The following is an 18,901-nucleotide window of genomic DNA, read 5'->3' as shown; positions in this document are numbered from 1 at the left end:
AAAAACACAAACTACGGAAATATTTGAAATCTTAAAACATTGTTTTTGAGCAAAACAGGATGGATTGACTTAATGTATACAATTCAAAATCAAATTAGATTTATGTTAAAGGGTTTTCGAAAGTCAACTTATAAAAAAATAAATTAACTTATAATTTGAGGTATAGAATGTGTCCTTCAAAAATGAAGTGTCGACAACAGATGGGGTTTGTACAAGATTATGTAGTAAGCTTCATTCAAATAATGTGAAGTATTATATTCTTCATTGAATAATAATGTAATTAATTAATAACGATGACTATTTATACTTTAGGGATGGAAAACTTCCTACAGACTGTATCGATTACTCATATCCCCAATTCAAGACTTTAGGAGGATGAAAATAATGTAGTTTTAAGTCATTACAATTAATTGAGCCGGAAGCTAGTAAAATCGCATTTATTTTTACACGAACTTAAATGGATTTGGAATTGGAATAAGTTTTATTAAAAAAATATGGGATATTTACTTATTAATGTTGCATTCATAATGAAATTAATTCATAGGGATGAAGAAGATTGTTATATTTGGTGCCGAAATAGAACCAATTGGAAACATCAGTTAGACTGTATTGATTTTCTATATTCCCATACATGAGCTTAAAAGGATTAAAATTATGTAATTTTAACTAACTAGGTACATTTAATTCCTATGAAGTAATAATTATGGCTGATGAGCGAGCCGGGAGTCAGAAGAGTCACATGTATTTTCTCACGGAGTCGGTTTGGAACACAGAGAATATGTATATTTATCTATGATTTGGAGCCATACTTTTTAAATAGCTGCAGATTTTGAGCCAGGATCTCTAAATATTATAAATCCAACCTCAAGAAACTATTCGAATCATACTCTAGCAATTGAGTTTAAATTCTCAATCCCTAAAATAATGAACGAACATAAAAAATTTCATAAAAACTACACACATCTAAGAATCAATTATTCTGAATTTATAGATTGGAATAATATTTTATGATTTTGGCTCAAAATCCAACCATTTGAATTATGCGACTTCAAATCCATTTGACTCATTACGCAAATACACTTTACTTTATGAATTAATCACATTATTATCCAAAGATCAATCGAAGAATAAAATTTCATATTAATTAATTATTTGAATGAAACTTACTACTTAATATTACTTAATATTTTTAACATTTACGTTAGAAAAACCTATAATATAAATTTACTTTGATTCTGAACTTAATACATTCACTCAAGCTATCATTTTTTTGTTAAAGAACAAATTTTTGTGATTTCAGATACCATCCCAAAATGGAAGTGTTGCTTAAAATACCACGTGATGTTAAGAGAAAATTATAACTACTACAAATATTATAGCTTTATAATTGTACAAAGTTCATATGAGTTACCAAGTCCAATTTATCATCAAAATTGATGTTTTTTACCACAATAGGTTGCGTGATTGGAGCTTATGCTCCCCCAGATAGTATTAGAACTCATCAACTCAAAACATAGAGGTAAATAAAGTATAGAATATCGAGGACAATTTATTGAAGCGTTCAGCTGACGAACAACAAAGAAACATAAGGATCAAAACATTCAATTATTATGTCAACATAATCCTTTATTTAATTAGTAATAAAATAACCTTCTAATTTTTACAAAAGGAGTTTGGTATTAGGTAAGTTTTTCATAGTGGATATAATTAGAACTTGATATATTCTTATTATTGTATTCGTAGTGTTCAATGCCTGCCTGCATTGCATTCAATTGTAATTCAAGAACGGTGGCTTTTTCTAAATCCCCAGTGCACGATCTTGTTAGTAAATAGTTGAAAAAATGTGATCATAAGTAACCATCTACTTTTAGATTTCCTAAAAATCCAGCGCTTCTAAAGCAATGGATAGTAAACTGCTGTCGCCAAGATTGGAAACCAACCAAATGGTCAAGAATCTGTTCTAAGCACGAATCTGTTCGAATCTTAAAGAGAAGAACCTATGAAGAAGACAGTACTATAAAAAGGAATTATGATTGAAAAAAGGTCAATTGTAAATATAGTCGTTGATCATACATATGTTCTACCTAGTACTATGGACTCCTTGGGGCATGTGACAAAAAGAGCAAAAAATAAATTTATGATTCTTTCTGAAAAAAATGAACTTCCTTCAACACATTTAAAGACTTTAAAAATTAATTAATTTGTCAAAGCTAACGAAGGCTTCAGAAGCGGATAACCAATGCTACATATTTATGTCGCCATTTATCAAAAAAAAAAAAAAAATTGTTTCTGGAGCTCTTTCATCGTATGATCCATAATAAAAAGTGAGAATTGCAACAAAAAAAAATACTCAGAGGAATTAAAGCAATTTGTATTGACTTTACTGTTTTTCTCTCAGAAGAGTTATGATTATGTCCGAAGGACTTTCAACATGGCATTACTGCATCCTTTTATCATTAGAGGCTGGTATGGATCGATTGATGGTTCTCCTGGCTTTACTTTAGAATCATTTGAAGTATTATAAATACGAGCTCAGCAACAAGAAAGCGCCAACGGTGAAATAATATATTGCAACCTCACTCTAGATGAAATGTGTATAAAGAAAATGATTGAGTTTGATGGCAGATGCCAGATAAATATAGATAGCAACCATATGGAATTTATTCGTAAACATGGCCTTGCTGATCGACCATGACTTCAGCAAAGTGCCTAATCAATCCTAATTCTTGCATAGCAATTTCGGACTATAAAAGAGTGGTCATCACTTACATTGCCGGATTTGTAGTGAAAAAATTGGAAAAAAAAACGTTTAGTGAAAAATGCATTGAATCTTTGTGATGTCTTGAAAACGAATTCAGGGTCGATTATACCTTGATAAAACAAAAAGATTGGGTAGGATCGTAAAAATTATGTCTTTCAATGCCTTAGTGATCATATATTTGATTCATCTCCATAATCTAATCATGTATTTTCCCTTATAAAAACAATTTCTTGATGTTATGCAAGTATAAAACTGTATCACTTGGGAAAGCTAGAAACTGAGACTGTAGAAGGAACTAAGATTTGTAGTGTCTCACGAATCTTATACAGTTTAAGAATCAATTATTTGAAAAATATCAATAATATGTTGAAAGACTTAATTTTATTAGTTTTTTAGTATTTTTTAGAATAAATTATACTTCATTGATTAGATGTTTATTTATCTTAAATATTCTAAAACATTTTTTATTAAAATTAGTAAGTACTAGAACAAATGAGAATATTAGGAATTTATAAAAAAAAATCAATTATGAAAATGTTCTTCATCGTGTTGTTATAGGCTTCATGCGATTCAAGGGCAATTTAAATACCAATCGTAAATATTCCTTTTAGAGATGAATTATTATAACATAAATAAGAACTATTTCGCATTTTAGAGATTTTATATTTATACTTGTCATTTTGATAAGATAATAATTTGAATGTTTTGATCCTTATGTTGTTTGTATTCATCAGCTGTTTCTCCCTTCAATCTTTTCATCAAGTAAGCACTATATTTTTTATCTCTATGACCCAATGAGTTCTTCTGACCTATATAATAATTAATAACTGGATACTCAATAGGCAAAGAAAAGGAGAGTCAACCGTCAGCTGTCGGTAGCAATCAAAGGTACTTATAATTTGTATATGAAGATATATCGGAGACTTCTCTCTCACTTCGAACATTGGAAGGCACAACGATATTCTCGAAGCTGTACAAGGCTTAAGATAAGGATAAGATTCAAGTTCTTCTCCTTGCCCTTTTAATCCAAATTCATTTATGTACTATGTCGTCTGTTAATGCCTATAATCGGAATCCTTCTTTTAGTTAAAGCACACTTACAACGTTCAGCGTCTACACTCACTTATATCTTGCTCCGTGACCTTATCCTTCTCATTGATAACAAATGTTATACAATAAAGTCGGTGTTCTTTGAGAAGCCATGTTGCATCAGAACCAACAATAAACTAGAATCATTTTATTACAACAATCTTTGCTACTATTTATTTTTAGAAAATACAAATATAATATACACATGATATTTAAGACCTTCGAATCATTGACTCTTTAAAAAAAAAAATCTGTTTTGAAAGATACTTACGTATAAATTCTTTTTTAAAATGCACAGAAATGAGGCTGGCTTCATGATGAAGCCTAATTTTAGAATATGTCAAGATAATACGTTTTTGTAATTTAAGGATATGGTTAATGGTGAGCTGTCAAGATTATGAGATTCAAGTTCCTTAAATATCTAGAATTTATAATTGTATATTTGTAGGACACGGCTGGTAATAGTGTTTTGTATCACAGTAGCTTCGGTCTTGAGAACTCCTTGAATTTTGAGTCTCAAGAGACATTTTTCAGTTCCTATACATATTTTCAATACACTTTTTGATGATAAAGGAGACATCCATTGGATTTCCTCGCAATTAAATAATTGCGGTAGTTACATGGATTATGACAGTAAAGAGCTTCTAAGCACTCAAGGAATACTAAGTACTTGGAAACTGACCTTACTACATATCCAGTGATATAAGCAACCACGCATTCTTTGAATTGTGTAAGGGGTTGCACAAAAGGAGGCACATCGCAATAGTCATGGTCTTGGAAAAGTAAATGTTTTTCTTCCAGGCCATATTTCTTAATCAGGGATAAATCTTCATCATCCAGGTATTATATGACTTCTGTTCTTTGATTTAGTGAAGAGTGCAACATCATCGAGTCTTATGCAATTGTCTCCGCCGTCAGAAATATGATGTCTGACTAATAGCCCCTTGTAAATGGAGGAAAACATTGGACAAGTTGGATTATTATTATTCCCTAAATGCGATCGTATGGCACAGAAGAATAATTCGATATGATCCTGAAAAATAATTAGGAATAAATAGGGTTTAAAGTGAAATTAATATGTATAAATAGGATGAGCCGACCGTACCGGGTATTATAAAAAAGAAAATGTATTTAATTTAAATACCGGAACGAACCGAACCAATAAAACAGCACCTAACCAAACCAGGTACCCGGTTCGCTCCTGATAGATATCTACTTGAGATAGTATGTTAAAAGATACTTCATCATTTTCGATTTTACTTTACAAAGGAATCGAATATGTCACTAATTGAAGTTATGGATGCCATGAGTCCAACAAAAGCTGTTCTTTTCTTCGTTTTGACGAAAGGATTGCCAGATTCATCCTTCAATTCGTTAAGATGCGGTAGTACTTCTTCAATAAATGGTTTCCAAAAGACTTCATTAAAATACAGAGAGGAGATTTGAAGGTATTTATCGCAAAATTCTATCGCATCTGCTACAGACGCGCTGAGAAGTTGAGTAGCCAACTTTACCTAATAAAAAGTTAAAAAATGCATGTTTATAATTTTTTTTTAAATATATCATGTTTTCATACCTTCATTTCATATTATGGAAGTTCATGTGCATTTTGCTAAGTTAATTTTCAGCCCGTAGTCTTTCGGATGTTTGAAGTTTTTCCAACTCTTCGAGAAACCTCCATTCGACCTTTCTACCATCTTTATCCCCCATAACTTTGATAGATACAAACGTATTTCTAACTAATTTTATACAATGGCATGCATTTTCGAGAGCTTTATTGGCGTTCGATTTAAGAATATAAAAGGAAGATTGAGTAAAACCCGGATCACTATCCACATTCGAATTCCAGTTTCGAATGGTACTGAGACTAGGTAGGCATAAGTCAAATGTCTTTCTTACATAACTTTATGCTTTCGTTGAGTAGAATGACTATGTCAAAGCAAATGCTCAGAGCTCAGGTGAGTAGCTACTCCGACTTCCCTTTATACCACTTCCGATTTGCATCCTTTTTAAAAGGTTTTTAGGAACGTCAGACATTGTATCAAGAATGGATAAAGCCTCTTCTGATAGCATTCTCTTGGACCTCAGGTCTTATAGAACGTCAACCAAGTTTCTTAACTTCTTGGAGATAGTACTCCGTTGATATCTGTATTTTTGAGAACGGTCTGCAAGCTCGGAAATCATATTCGTTTGCCATTGGAGCTTCTCCTTAATTACTTCAGCTTATGGGAGAGAATAGGGATGATCCAATTGCGCATTTTCCGTACCCTCAAAGTGGGAAGGATATATCTCGAGTCCAGGAGATGGTTTGACCTTTTTAGGTGATGAGGACCTCCTTGTAGGATACTTGCGTTTTCGAAAAGTTCTTGCAACTTCTTCTTGAAGGAGAGGCGGGAATGATTTGAATAGAGTAGACACAGCATTTTCTCTCAGCCTTACAACATCCAGAGTCCGATTGAAGGATTCCGGAGTAAAATGTTCCGAACAAATTCTCGAAAACTTTTTGGTGGTAATGTCATAAATATGATGTCATGATAAATAAGCATTGCCCATATGCTCTATAAGTCATATAGGTCAATTATTGAGTGTTCTTTTGCAGAAAAATATTTTTGATTGTAAGTAATTTCATCGCAAGATATTATTACCGTGTGCAATTTCATTACAATTTATATTATATTCAGACGATCAAATAATTATTTATGACCCTTTTATAAAGTGGGATAAGGAACTCTTATAATATGTTTATGAGTATGACTCATTCCTGACCCACAGGTTGTGCACCATCTACTTCAAGTGCTACTAGTACTTTAACTCAATATGGTAATAGTATTATACTTATATGTACTTGTATTCGTTATTATTTATTGGAAGTATTGTAGATCCCTTATTTAATGAGAATATATTGAAAAATACTCATAAACGACTTAAATGTAGTTCAAATTTACAAGCTAACTAATGGTAGTTTATCGTATTTCTTCTTCTTTTTTTTGCTTTTCCATACTTACAATGCTATAGACAATAATTTATATATAGTCTCAGTCTTCCTTAATAGGTGATCATTCGATCTTTCAGTCGATTATTATGTCGTTTTATGGAACTCCATAGTTCTTATATGTAGAATTATACAATGATCTCGCAAAAGATCAAGAAGAATTTATGTATTCTTGATCATAGATGGAATGATTCACAAGCTCAGAAGTCAAGCGCATTTCCACAATCCAGGATTCTTCCATTAAATAAGATGATATCCACCAAGTGAGGGACAAATACTAAGAGGTGAGATCCCTTTAACATGAAGTTGTAGAGAGGATCAGAAGACGTATTGGATATCAAAATAGAAAAAAATATGAGTTTCTAGGAAAGGATGGATGCGGATGAATATATCAGTATCCTTCGTACGAAAGGTATACATGAATTAAATGTATTTTCACGCAGTTTACAACTTTTTTATCCTCCTTCGGCTTCTAGTATTTATCTTTAACTATAGCCAATTATCACTTATCAGTAGGGAGTAACACTGAACTTGGGTCCGTTGTAACGCCATCAAAAAAGTTGTCTGCTAACATCAACCAGACGACATCGCAAGTTTCTTATCAACACGCCTTATATAGTCACCTTGTAGCCTAGCAGCTTTGTTATCAGTGATAAATTCCAACAAATCTTTTACAGAATAATAGTATACAGCCATAAGAAATAATGTGTTCCATAAAAAGACAGAATAGACATCCTACATCCACATTTCATTGATAAGAGTCCTTCAGTTTTCTTAATTAATATAACGCAGGTATAACTTGTCTCAATCACAATTCCATTTATAAGGTGACTTTGTGATGTATGATCTATATGCTAATTATATTTATATAACCTGGACCTTTGATTTATTTATTACTCGTGTCCCTATTTTGTCATTGGAAGACGAGTGGAAGATACTTACAGACTCTTAAAGATAATGTGCCTCTCTTTTCTCGATAGTTTTGTCTGCATTGTCAATGCCTATTCCATTCTGCTAATGAATTTATTTATTTCTGAATAAAAATGTCTCATTTCATTTTGTATATGTATAGTGTCACTAATTTGTTGAATCTACTTGTTTTATTTTATATTAATAACTTCTATATCGTTCATATGTCATTTTAAATTTGCCTGATTCTCTCCTTATAACTTCTATTAAAATTTATAATTAATAAAATTATTTTTTTTAATTGTATTTTTTTTAAATTTACCCATACTTATTTAACTTACTATAATAAACAAACGTTATAATACTTTAATAAATTATCTTAATAATGTTCACAATTTCAATGTAACGATTAAGACGTTATACTTCGTAATTAAATAATAATAATTAATATCACTATATAATACTATGCTTCGTACAAATTCAAATAAAGTAAATACTAATTACATTTTAAATATTGAAATTCCCTACTCATCATGAATAGATTTCTTCAATGTTGCAATCTTGGAATTTCCTTCGTAAAGAAGGAGTCGAATCTGCTCTCTTGAGATGGATGATCATGTTAGAAGTATATTTCTTCGATTTTCTTTATCTGACTTTGGTCCTATCTCTTGGGGAACATATCTGAAGAGTTTCAGTATTTTCGTATCATAAAAAATGCAGGCCCTGATTTTGTAGGTTAACTTGTATCTGGATTTACGAATAACAAAGAACAACTTCCTAAATGGTCTCAAACGGGATCTTAGCTTCAAATAGTGAGCAAGGTGTTTGTCTAATATCCGTTTCTTAGAGTTAACAACTGGGTCTGCTCCATGGATTCCAACATGTAGATGTGCAATTTATTTAATAAGTATTTTTTAGTGTATTTGAAGTATGATATAATAATGTCTACACGATTGTAAAATCACGAGTGCGGGCTGCTTGATCATTCTGTTTTGTAACTTGTAACAGTGACGGATTAATAATTAGTATATTTATTTCTTTGTAAAAATGTCTCATTATATTTTGTATCTATATAATTTACACTTGTCCCTAATAATTTGTTGTATCCATTTGTAATATTTAGTATTAATAACTTCTATGTCGAATAATTTGTCATTATTAATTTGTTTAATTTTCTATGTATAACTATTAACTTCTATTAAAATTTTCTAATTAATATTTTTTTGTAATAGTTAATCGTTTTTTCAGTTTTTTTTAATATATTATACCCAAACTGTTTTAACTTAATATCACAAATATACGTTATGATACTTAAAATTATAAATTTATTAGTAATTTACTGCTACGGCTAAAGTGTTAACCATTAGTTTTTGATTACTCATTAGTCATTGTTTGTATAACATATCATATTAGAGACTTTAAGGGAAGAAATTTAGTAGATCTCAATGTTAATAGATCAATAATATACAAATATGAAAGTTTTTTTTTATACCTGAATTTGAAATTCTCCACTACTTTTTATATTAATTGTTCTAGTGTAATTTGAAATATAGAAGCTTCTCATTTCTATAGCAGAATCACGTGATATTATTTTCTTCAAACCCATAGTCCATAACTTATGGACCGTAGGAAGACCGTAACTTTCATCAATTATACCATATGTCTCGCTTCCGCTTTTTACACATACTCGCATTTCTCTTTATTTACTTTTTATGACGTCATAAAAAGTGTGTAAAAGTAACAACAAAGACTCAAATTATCCAGTCATAACAGGAAACCATAACAACTATAGATACAGTCCTTTACAAAAAAAATTGCGTCAGCCTTATAAGCTCTAATGTTGTTACGAGATTCTTATGTGAGGGATTCCCCTTTACAAAGCGTCGATATCTTTTTTTTTTAAACTATTTTGTAATTTTAATTGCAATAGATTGTTTTAGACAATTCTTGTTGAATATTTACAATAAAGCTACTAAAAATTTACAAAATATATTAAGAGTATTAAAAGTACATACCATTTTAAGTTTTCTAAATTTCTTAGGTAAAATCATTGTCGAAACTGCTGGAATTTGTAATCATTTTCAATCTTTTGAAAATATAATAATAATGTCTACACGATTGTAAAATCACGAGTGCGGGATGCTTGATCATTCTGTTTTGTAACTTGTAACAGTGACAGAATCATTTTCAGCAAACTTTCTCGTGAAGAAGCTTCTTTGAGTTTCTAAACCACATTTCATGATAATTTTCAGAGTGTAACGTTCCAGAAATCTTTTGCTTCATTGTGACGACGAAGATTGTACTCTTTCAAAACTGCAACACTTTTGGTACATATTACGCAACTTGATTTCTGGTCCTTTGCTTCCACATAGAAATACTCCCCACTCAGCTGTCCACTTCTCTTTTTTTATAGCCATAATCATAATGAAGAGTGAAGGAAACGGGATGTCGAAAGGAAACAACGGGAAATACCAAACGGAGATGGAGAAAATGAATGTAGCTCCTCCTGGTGCTACATGTTCACTGAATATATATTTCTTGAAATGCATAGAACAAGGCAAAGATACTCTATAGTTATTTAAAAGATAATACGCATAAAATACACTACAACAATAGTAAATGTAAAGCAAATAGCAATCAATATCCTCTAGTTTTCTCGACAACATATTAAAATTTAAATTCTATCTCAATGTTTCGCTTTCTATACGTTTATAAAGCATATTCAAGTACCGTCGAAGGGCCAGATGAATTGCCCGAGGGCTGCATCTGGCCTGCGGTCGTAGTTTGGTAACCCCCGATCCAGATGGGTTTGATTCCTTTTTCTTGTATTGGAGGGTTTTTTCATTATAGATAAAAATAATTATAGTGTCAAGGATTGGTTTGAGGAAGGCCTTTAGATGATTTTAATTTTAGAATTATCAATGATTTTAACTTTTTCTATTAGTCTCGTACAAATTAATTAATTGATAGTCATTAGTAGTCTGTAATTATTTATGAGTAATTAATATATTTTAGAATTTGCAGTCTATCATTTTTTGGAGTTCACATAGACTTATTTTATAAAATATCCTGTTTTTATGTTTCAAACAAATTCTTTTGATTTTCATGTTGTTTTAACAAATCTTTATTATTGATAATAATTTGTTGTGTTAATATAATATTTTATTAAACATCAATAAGTACATCCCCATTCAAGTTTTATGTGTGAACCATTACTATTAGAGATTGTCGATTGATAGCCGATAGGAGGTTACATTCCAAAAAATGTAGCATCTATTTATTATCTTATTATTTATGAATAATTTATAAAATTATAAGTGTCTCATCACCGGCCTATTGCATTGCGTACTTTGGCGCTACCCCTAACAAGCTGTTCCTCTACATAACGAGGTTGCGTCTACATAAATAAAACGATATAAACAACTTGAACTAACAACTTAACATATAATTTTCTGCTGCTGGAAATGGAGTGCCGAGAGGTTTTGAACGATATCACCAAGGAAAAAACGAAAACTGATTGTTCAGAATGTTTATCGCTTGAGAAAGAGTTTGAGAAAAACCCTGGAGGAAAATCTATCAGGTCCAAGGGGCTTATAATTGCCGGAATTACGGGTATTTTGTTAAATATTTTATATATTTAATTAATAATTATGCAAATTAAATTACAACATTATAAAATCCTTTATCCGAATAATTAGGCGGAGTAGCGATAGCATTGAGTGGTATTTGTCTTCCTTTTGTTACGCCTGCACTCAGAAGGATTTGTCTTCCTTATGTTCCAGCAACCGATGCTCAAATTCAAAACGTGGTCAGGGCTCTACAACATCGTAGAAAAGGAACCAGTCTTGTAGATATTGGCTCTGGCGATGGAAGAATTGTAGGCCCATTGTGTTTGATTTAATACATATTTGATATTAGGCAAAAACTCTATTTTATTACATAGGTCTTTGAATGCGCTAAATTAGGATATAATGCAACAGGAATTGAGCTTAATCCATGGTTGGTTCTATATTCAAAATTTAAAAACTTAGCAATTGGGTCATCTCTCCCAGGTAAAGCTTCATTTATTCGACGGGATCTTTGGAAGGCAGACTTAAGACAGTATGACAATATAGTTGTATTTGGTGTTGAGGAAATGGTATGAAATGACTATCTAATCAAATGATGTAAATATGAATAATCGGCAAACGTATTACTTTTTCAGATGGGGGAACTCGAATTTAAATTAATTAAGGAAGTAAAAAAAGATAGTCAAACTATTGCATGTCGCTTTCCACTCCCAAATTTAACTCCGGATCAAGAAATAGGTGAAGGGATTGATACTGTCTGGACATATTTACGTAAAAAGAAACCAATATAACTTTGAAAACGTTTAATATCTGCATCTGAGCTAGTTTATGACTCTTTATTTTGATTGAAGATTTAGCTTAAAAATGTCCGAACAAGTAGCTCTAAAACTTAAGCCATATGATGTAATCCCTTCAGGAATCTTCACCTTCTAGTCATTAAAATAGTTTGACCTTTTTCATCCTCCAAATAAATATTTGATTTTTACTCAAAGTAATTTAAATTCCGTTGTAGATAAATTTATATATTTTTGCCTTTACGTCTTGAAAAAGCTCCTTTTGAATTTCATATTTTTACAATTCTGATAAATCAACTATATATATATTTGCACGCACATCCCAAGATTAAAAAAAATTAGTTATCCATATAAGTACTAAAGTTAAGAACTTATATAACGAATGAATTATAATCGTACATAAAAAACCGTTCCCAAATCGTTCATCTTAGAAGTAACATATTCCAATACTAATTTACTACGGTAAAGTCTATAACCAATAAAACAAAGTTATCTTTGATACAATGGAAGTAATTAAATCATCATTTATATGTTTACTTATTATTTGTATTTATTATTAATTATCAACTAACAGTCTTTGTAGTCCTTTGGCTTATTCTCTGATGAACATTTAATTGAATCTTCTTCACTATCCCGTATTTCATCGAAGCAATAAACTTTTCGTCTTTGAATACCATTTTCGCAACTACCCCAACTTCCATACCACCATTCAAGTTCGCATATCTTTGAAATGCATTCTCGTTGATCAGGAGATGGCCTTGACGCCCTTTCACAAGAATCATCTACTGTAATTATAAATTAATTAGAAATATTTTTGAACGGTTAACTATTAGCTCTACCTTGATTGTTAAGGAAGCTGCAACTTACTTCTTGAGCAGACATATTCTCTTATTGAATAACCATATCCACATGTGACAGAACAACTTGACCACTCTCCAGGAGTCCAATTCGATGTTTCTAAAATTAAATGTTATGATACTTTATATTTATCGAATTTAAGAATTTTAAAACAATTATTCACCCAAGTGTGAATAAATAAATTTTTCTGAACGACATGCTTTGAATTCTTCAGGTTGAACTCTGAAATCACAAAAATCTCTCGACTGTGGCCTCCTTTCCGAATTCAAACAAAAAACACTTCGAGTTTCTTGACTTGTTTCTGGATCACATTCTTGCCACTCTCCAGCCCACCAAGTCCCACAGTCCATGTGATTGCACGTATACGAAATGTCATTCCTCTTTGGTTCATTTACTAAACGTAAACTTCTTCCAATTTCAGTTTGTGTTTCTTCCATGGGAACATTGTAGTCCCAAGAAAGAGTGACTCGTTTTGCTACAATATTGGATGGGTTTAAAACGTATAGGCGGATTATTTTATTTTTAAATCCATTTGATATATTAAGTGCAGAATTTATATAATTTTGGTCATCTATGATTGGGAGTAAGTTAATTATTATTATTGAAGGATTTCTACTTTTCTTTACCTCTATCCTTATAAGATATTTGGATATTTTTCCCAGTGTATTCGTCCCGAATGAAATACAAACCTGAGTACCTAATATCGTTGTACATGTGCAATATATTTACGAAACCTAAAATATGAATTATTTGTGCTTATTAAAGGAAACTTTGTTTAGTAATCATTATGGAGTGATTACCATTTTGCTCTGCAGCAGCAGCTAAGTAGACTCTTTGTTCATGTTTGAATTGATGAGGTAGATGCATGTTTATTTTGATATTAAATGCCTGGTCTGAAAATTCAGTGACGAGGGTGAGTCTAGCTTCAATATCGTCAATGATTTTTTCGTCATATTTTGTGGCGCAATTGGATCCATCTCCACCACATACACCACATTTGTCCTTTGTTACATTTGAATTAATATTTCCATTACAGTCGATAGGTATGCAGTCTCCATCTATACAAACGGCATCCTCTGCCACTGAACAAAATGTCCCTTCTTCCACTAGAGATAAATGTTTTAGAATATTCTAAATATTTTTTGATATAATAACCTGGAATAGTTCGATGGAGATCCTCTTCACGCTCAACTTCTTCTCTTGAATCCTTTCAATGAAGAACCAAATTTAAATGACATGTGTATGAATAATAATAATATAAATTACTAATAATTAATTAATGTTTAGTTATTAGTAATATATATTACTAATAATTAATTAATTATCGGTAGTATTAAACGATAAAGTTCAACACAAGTTGAATTTGGACCATATATCTTTATTTTTTTTTCTCCAAACAATTAATGTAATTAAATGAATTGGTATTAAACTTACTATCCTAAGAAAATGGCAATATATAAGGCACTGATTATGAGTACTCGATTTGACGGAAAGTCTTTGTGGCCAAACAGTTTTTACGCATTCATAATTTGGATCTGGACTGAGACAATTATTATTGAGATGAAGGTTACATAGTTTGTGACGTGTATCCTCATAACCTTCCTTGCAAAATTGACCAGACTTGGATGGAATACATCTTCGACGGGAGTATGAAAGTCCTGCACGGCAATCCCGGGAGCATACGGACCATGATGACCATTGCTCCCATTGACCTTCTGATTCATCATATTGGCTAATGAGAACAATGAACGAATTATTATAAAGAGGGCTAGATTGAATATAATAGGTACCTCATGAGTTGACATGAATCTCTAGTGCACCATCGGTGATAGCCACAAATAGTTCCTTCCAATGGCATTACTGGAGCTCTAATGCACCTACCCCTGAAGAGACACCATAATTCTGAGCAAATACCTTTTCCTAATTTGCATCGACGAACAATCTCCCTTGAATTTCCAATATATTCATTAAAAGCAAATCCGCATTGTTCGTCCCCACTCCAGGATACTCCTGGAAGAAAATAGGGATACTCTAAAAATGATATCAGATCATCATCGTAAGGAGTGGTTGTGTATAGACACTGGGATTCTGATCTTGTCATGAGGAACTTTTGAAATTGAGATCGTGATCTTTGAGACCATATAAAGTCTCTTAAAATAGAAGGTACATCTGTCTTTATATTTGGGAACATGATGTAATAAGATCCATTATTTTCCTCCTTTTCGTCGTGTGATATTCCAAAAGTATGAGCAATTTCATGAGCTATAGTCTGTATAGTATTAAATCCTATGTCCTACAAAAATTCAGAATAAATTAAAGGGTTAATACCTTGAATTTAAAATACCTGATTTAGAATGCAAGACTCAGTTTCACTACAGAAGGACCATGTTTTTGCTACATTTGAATGTATTATTTGAAATATTCATCATTTAGTTAAAAACATACCTAGTCCAAGAGTATTGCAGGTACTTTCGTTCCCTTGAAAAAGTTCAAAGTTACAAAGATTTCGTCGAGTAAGAAAGACACTCAAGTGATGATCTTTTACAGTGGTTCGATGTTTTTGCCATTTACATAGAGACTTTAGATTTTCTCGTGGATTTCCTTGTTCTCCCATTATTCTATGAATGTTTTTTGATAGAAATACCTTACCTAAGGATATAACAAGTTTTTTACCCAAATGACCCTTCCTGAAAAATAATCAATGGTTGATTATATTATTCTTACATTAATGGGACGAGAGTTAAAAAGACTTAGCTTAGTTATGTTAATTATATAATTTATAATTAAAGTAATCAAAGTAATGAATTGTCATGATTCTATTTCTACGCATATTACGACTTCAATTAATATTTACGCTGCTCACTAATTTTGAATATTTATATAATTATTATGTTTATGTTGATAAGCCAAATTTTTTGAATTTTTGAATCAATTTACCAAGAAAGAAAAATCAAAGATACATACTTAATAGCAATGATTAACTTTTATTATTTTTTTTCAAGTAATTCATCATTTATTTCAAAAAGTTTAACACTAAACTCATCATAATGGAATCAATGTCAATAAAAAATCGTTCCTTTATAGTCCTTATAAACGAATACAAGTATTGAATTATGTCATTCTTACTCTTTGAGCTCTCAAAAGCATCAAGTTGGAGGACTTAATTTTGAATATTTTTGAAACGTATAATTATATTCAAGTGTATTAAAGAACCTTTATTGAATGGATTTTTCAATTTTAATTTAATTCATTTATACATTTATAACGAAAAAAGTTGATGGCATGACTAAATAAATTGTTACCTATACAATTCGTTGACACCTCTCATGAGTGTCAAAACATATTGAATTAGTTTGTCCATATCTCCATAATGGTCCAACATGGACTGATCAGCCATTATCACAGCACGAATAAAGTAATAATTATCCTGAGCCACAGTTAAAGAGAGGAAAAACGTATAAGTACATATGACTCAGAAGTCTATTGAATCATGAATGAATACACATCTTTATAAATGTATGTAAATCATTTCTTAGGATGGAATTCATTGGATAAAACTTCAGAGTCATATGAAAGAAACCTTTTCTTGCACAGAAGAAGGGGGACCATAAATAGGATTGAGTTGATTATCCGAATAGAGTAATTTTGTAGAATAGCTTTGAACACTTCTGTGGCCAACACTGAGTAGAAAAATGAAGGTGGCAAAGGTACCAAAGATCAACATTTCTCTCAAGTAATGCTAATGTCACTTCCTTACATAACTGATTAAGCATTGAACAAAATTTAATTTAGATTCAGTACTGAGGATTTGTAAATACATATAAATACGTATGTGTAAACATGTGGATTTTCGTGATATCATCTAATGAGTTTGATTTCCCCAAGACATTAATATTAATACAAATCTATATTTAGACTTTATTTAAAGTATTTTTCTTCATTCCAGTTTTTATTTGCTTCTTTTATTTATTTATTTCTTTACTTCAATAAAAAAAATTATTTTTTTTAAAACAATTCAAGGATCATTTTATTAATGTGGATTCCAGTCATGCATGTGAAGACTAAATCGATGTAGACTGAGCTTGGAAAAATATTTTAAAAGGAAAAATTTCAAAAAAACGTATTTCAAATGGAATATTGGGTTCGTAGATAAAATAAAGCTTGTATAAATTTGTCTGGAAATTCGTTTACATATAAATTTGACTAATAAAAATTGGTGTTTAACGGAAATATCTGTCATTTTCTGAATAATTTTTCAATTTTTTTCATTTTTTCATCAAACGTCAATTTCAATTTAAAAAAAAGAAATACAACAAAACGATAAATTTCGGACATAAAATTTTAGATTATAATCCTAACCAGTAGTATTTTCAATTTCCAGAACATTGTATTACATCAGTTTTGGAATATTTGTAAGAATGAACCAATTATTGAGCGTAATTTTTTTGTCAACATTATTCTTTATAACTTTTATGTTTTTGCAATTCGAATTCCAATAATGTTATTTACAATTTTTTTTTTTTTTGCAAAATTTGAAAAAAAAAAATTTTGTAATTTTTACTGAAGGTTTGACATAACATGAACATTATTAACAAGATTTTAAAGAAACAACAAAATCAATTCCCCAAACTGTAGGATAGCAAAGTTCGTTTACATCAGGGCTTTTCAAAATTTTGCGTGAAATTATTTTCAACAAGTGTTTTAATAATTAAAATTTAAGCATTTAATAAAAAGTCCTTAAGGTACCTGTTATAGTAGATATAAATTCAAATTTTGTAGAATATGTATATTAAACCGGTTTTAAGAGGTTGATTACACTATACAACAAAATTTGAACTTTTTTATGCTAAGGTTTTAATGGTTATTTTATATTTGCCTTTGTTCATGCCTAAAAACTTGAAAATGGACGTGTTCAATTTTTTTATTGTAGTTTTTAAGTAAATAATGAAATAAAAAAACCTTTTATCTTTTATATATTATGTGTATTCTTCAATCACTGCCAAACCAATGGATGGATTTTCCTAAAAAGATTTATCTAGGTTCTTTAGGCTCCAAAAAGCAGATCTGGTAACATTTTGTTCTGGCTTTTAGGACCATGGCATTTAGCATTTTGAGGTATTTCACCTTAACAACCTGAGGGCCGGTTTTTGGATATTAGAAGGGTACTTTAATGCTCAGGGAAGCGGCGGTTGAAGAATTTAACCTGTATCAGGGACCAACAGCACAAAATTCATGAGTGGAGGTATATTTTAGCATATTACAAGGGGTTCTAGGTGCTTAGAAAAGTCGCCCCGTTGCAGTTTGTACTGCCTTGAGGCCCAGTACTTCACCTACACAACCTGAGAGCCGGGGTCTATTTTGGAGTGTTAGGTGGTTTCCTTGATGCTCCGGGAAGCGGCTGCAAGACTACTAATTCGGCGTCCTACACAGATTAAAGTAACTACTTCCCCATCTCGTGAAAGAAGAGTGCCTATATATTAATATAGTCATACTCATAAAACCAACATAAGAATCATTCTTAAAATTTTACAGTCTTTATATTTTGTTTATAATAAGTAGAAGAGTTCTTAATTAATTTTAATTTCTTAATGTCCCGGACAACGCTGGGCAATCCTACTCTAGTATGAATTATAAACAAAAGATTCCAGTCTTTATTTCTTTCTTTGAATACTTCATCATCGTTTAGAAGTGACTTTTTTATTGCATTAAAAAAGGGGCCCATTTTGTCATAGATATGAATATTTGATATTAAGAGATAAATACTGTACCAACTTAATCCGATAAGATATTATTTAATAGGACTATGCAATTTTGGCACTGATACAGTTAACCCCCTCCCTTCTACCACTGAAATGCCAGTAGGAAAATTTCATGTAAAACAATCAAAAGTTTAATATTTTGTTCAAAAGACAACAGTTGTTATCAAAAT

The 18,901-nt window shown here is 30.9% G+C and overlaps 2 protein-coding genes and 3 long non-coding RNA genes across 9 annotated transcripts; 2 read left to right on the top strand and 3 right to left on the bottom strand.

The window, feature by feature from the left end:
• The first annotated feature begins 1,300 nt into the window (after positions 1 to 1,300).
• Positions 1,301 to 4,066, top strand: LOC121114731 (uncharacterized). Its single transcript, XR_005863329.2, has 3 exons — positions 1,301 to 1,683; positions 1,744 to 1,821; positions 1,872 to 4,066. It is a non-coding gene; the product is annotated as an uncharacterized lncRNA (long non-coding RNA).
• On the bottom strand, positions 3,660 to 10,276 carry LOC121114730 (uncharacterized). 2 transcript variants are annotated; one of them, XR_011779318.1, is made up of 3 exons: positions 9,767 to 9,904; positions 3,885 to 3,987; positions 3,660 to 3,823 (listed from the first exon to the last, which is right to left on the bottom strand). It is a non-coding gene; the product is annotated as an uncharacterized lncRNA (long non-coding RNA). The 2 variants fall into 2 exon arrangements; XR_011779319.1 differs by lacking the exons at positions 3,660 to 3,823; positions 3,885 to 3,987 and adding an exon at positions 8,098 to 9,551 and having other exon boundaries at positions 9,767 to 10,276.
• Positions 3,997 to 7,326, bottom strand: LOC139904957 (uncharacterized). The gene is made up of 3 exons (XR_011779317.1): positions 5,427 to 7,326; positions 4,956 to 5,364; positions 3,997 to 4,883 (listed from the first exon to the last, which is right to left on the bottom strand). It is a non-coding gene; the product is annotated as an uncharacterized lncRNA (long non-coding RNA).
• LOC121114729 (ATP synthase subunit C lysine N-methyltransferase) lies at positions 9,514 to 12,650 on the top strand. The gene is made up of 4 exons (XM_040708780.2): positions 9,514 to 11,363; positions 11,450 to 11,628; positions 11,695 to 11,889; positions 11,956 to 12,650. The coding sequence occupies exons 1-4, from the start codon at positions 11,216 to 11,218 to the stop codon at positions 12,109 to 12,111; spliced, it is 678 nt and encodes a 225-aa protein (XP_040564714.1). The 5' UTR covers positions 9,514 to 11,215; the 3' UTR covers positions 12,112 to 12,650.
• On the bottom strand, positions 12,609 to 16,885 carry LOC121114728 (A disintegrin and metalloproteinase with thrombospondin motifs 12). Of its 4 annotated transcripts, none has more exons than XM_040708778.2 (12): positions 16,553 to 16,885; positions 16,275 to 16,399; positions 15,418 to 15,659; positions 15,317 to 15,366; positions 14,763 to 15,265; positions 14,407 to 14,704; positions 14,128 to 14,179; positions 13,773 to 14,078; positions 13,599 to 13,706; positions 13,136 to 13,543; positions 12,982 to 13,071; positions 12,609 to 12,899 (listed from the first exon to the last, which is right to left on the bottom strand). In XM_040708778.2, the coding sequence occupies exons 1-12, from the start codon at positions 16,694 to 16,696 to the stop codon at positions 12,682 to 12,684; spliced, it is 2,544 nt and encodes an 847-aa protein (XP_040564712.1). In that variant the 5' UTR covers positions 16,697 to 16,885; the 3' UTR covers positions 12,609 to 12,681. The 4 variants fall into 4 exon arrangements, with proteins under 4 accessions (XP_040564712.1, XP_040564713.1, XP_071743303.1 ...); XM_040708779.2 differs by having other exon boundaries at positions 12,954 to 13,071; positions 16,553 to 16,834; XM_071887202.1 differs by having other exon boundaries at positions 12,609 to 12,896; positions 16,553 to 16,834.
• Between the last annotated feature and the right edge of the window lie 2,016 nt (positions 16,886 to 18,901).

Source organism: Lepeophtheirus salmonis, chromosome 3 (genome assembly GCF_016086655.4).
Source record: "Lepeophtheirus salmonis chromosome 3, UVic_Lsal_1.4, whole genome shotgun sequence".
Classification (NCBI taxonomy): domain Eukaryota; kingdom Metazoa; phylum Arthropoda; class Copepoda; order Siphonostomatoida; family Caligidae; genus Lepeophtheirus; species Lepeophtheirus salmonis.
Note: the sequence above shows the minus strand (reverse complement) of the source record. Positions and strands in the feature narration are given on the sequence as shown.

Bases quoted from the DNA above. Each gene is read 5' to 3' on its own strand.
- LOC121114728 (XM_040708778.2), bottom strand. From the start codon at position 16,696: ATGTTGATCTTTGGTACCTTTGCCACCTTCATTTTTCTACTCAGTGTT. The intron at 14,705-14,762 runs GTACCTATTATA...TGTTCTCATTAG, and splicing joins GATTCATGTCAACTCATGAG to CCAATATGATGAATCAGAAG. The intron at 14,180-14,406 runs GTAAGTTTAATA...CTTCATTGAAAG, and splicing joins ATTGCCATTTTCTTAGGATA to GATTCAAGAGAAGAAGTTGA.
- LOC121114729 (XM_040708780.2), top strand. From the start codon at position 11,216: ATGGAGTGCCGAGAGGTTTTGAACGATATCACCAAGGAAAAAACGAAA. The intron at 11,364-11,449 runs GTATTTTGTTAA...CCGAATAATTAG, and splicing joins TATAATTGCCGGAATTACGG to GCGGAGTAGCGATAGCATTG. The intron at 11,890-11,955 runs GTATGAAATGAC...TTACTTTTTCAG, and splicing joins TATTTGGTGTTGAGGAAATG to ATGGGGGAACTCGAATTTAA.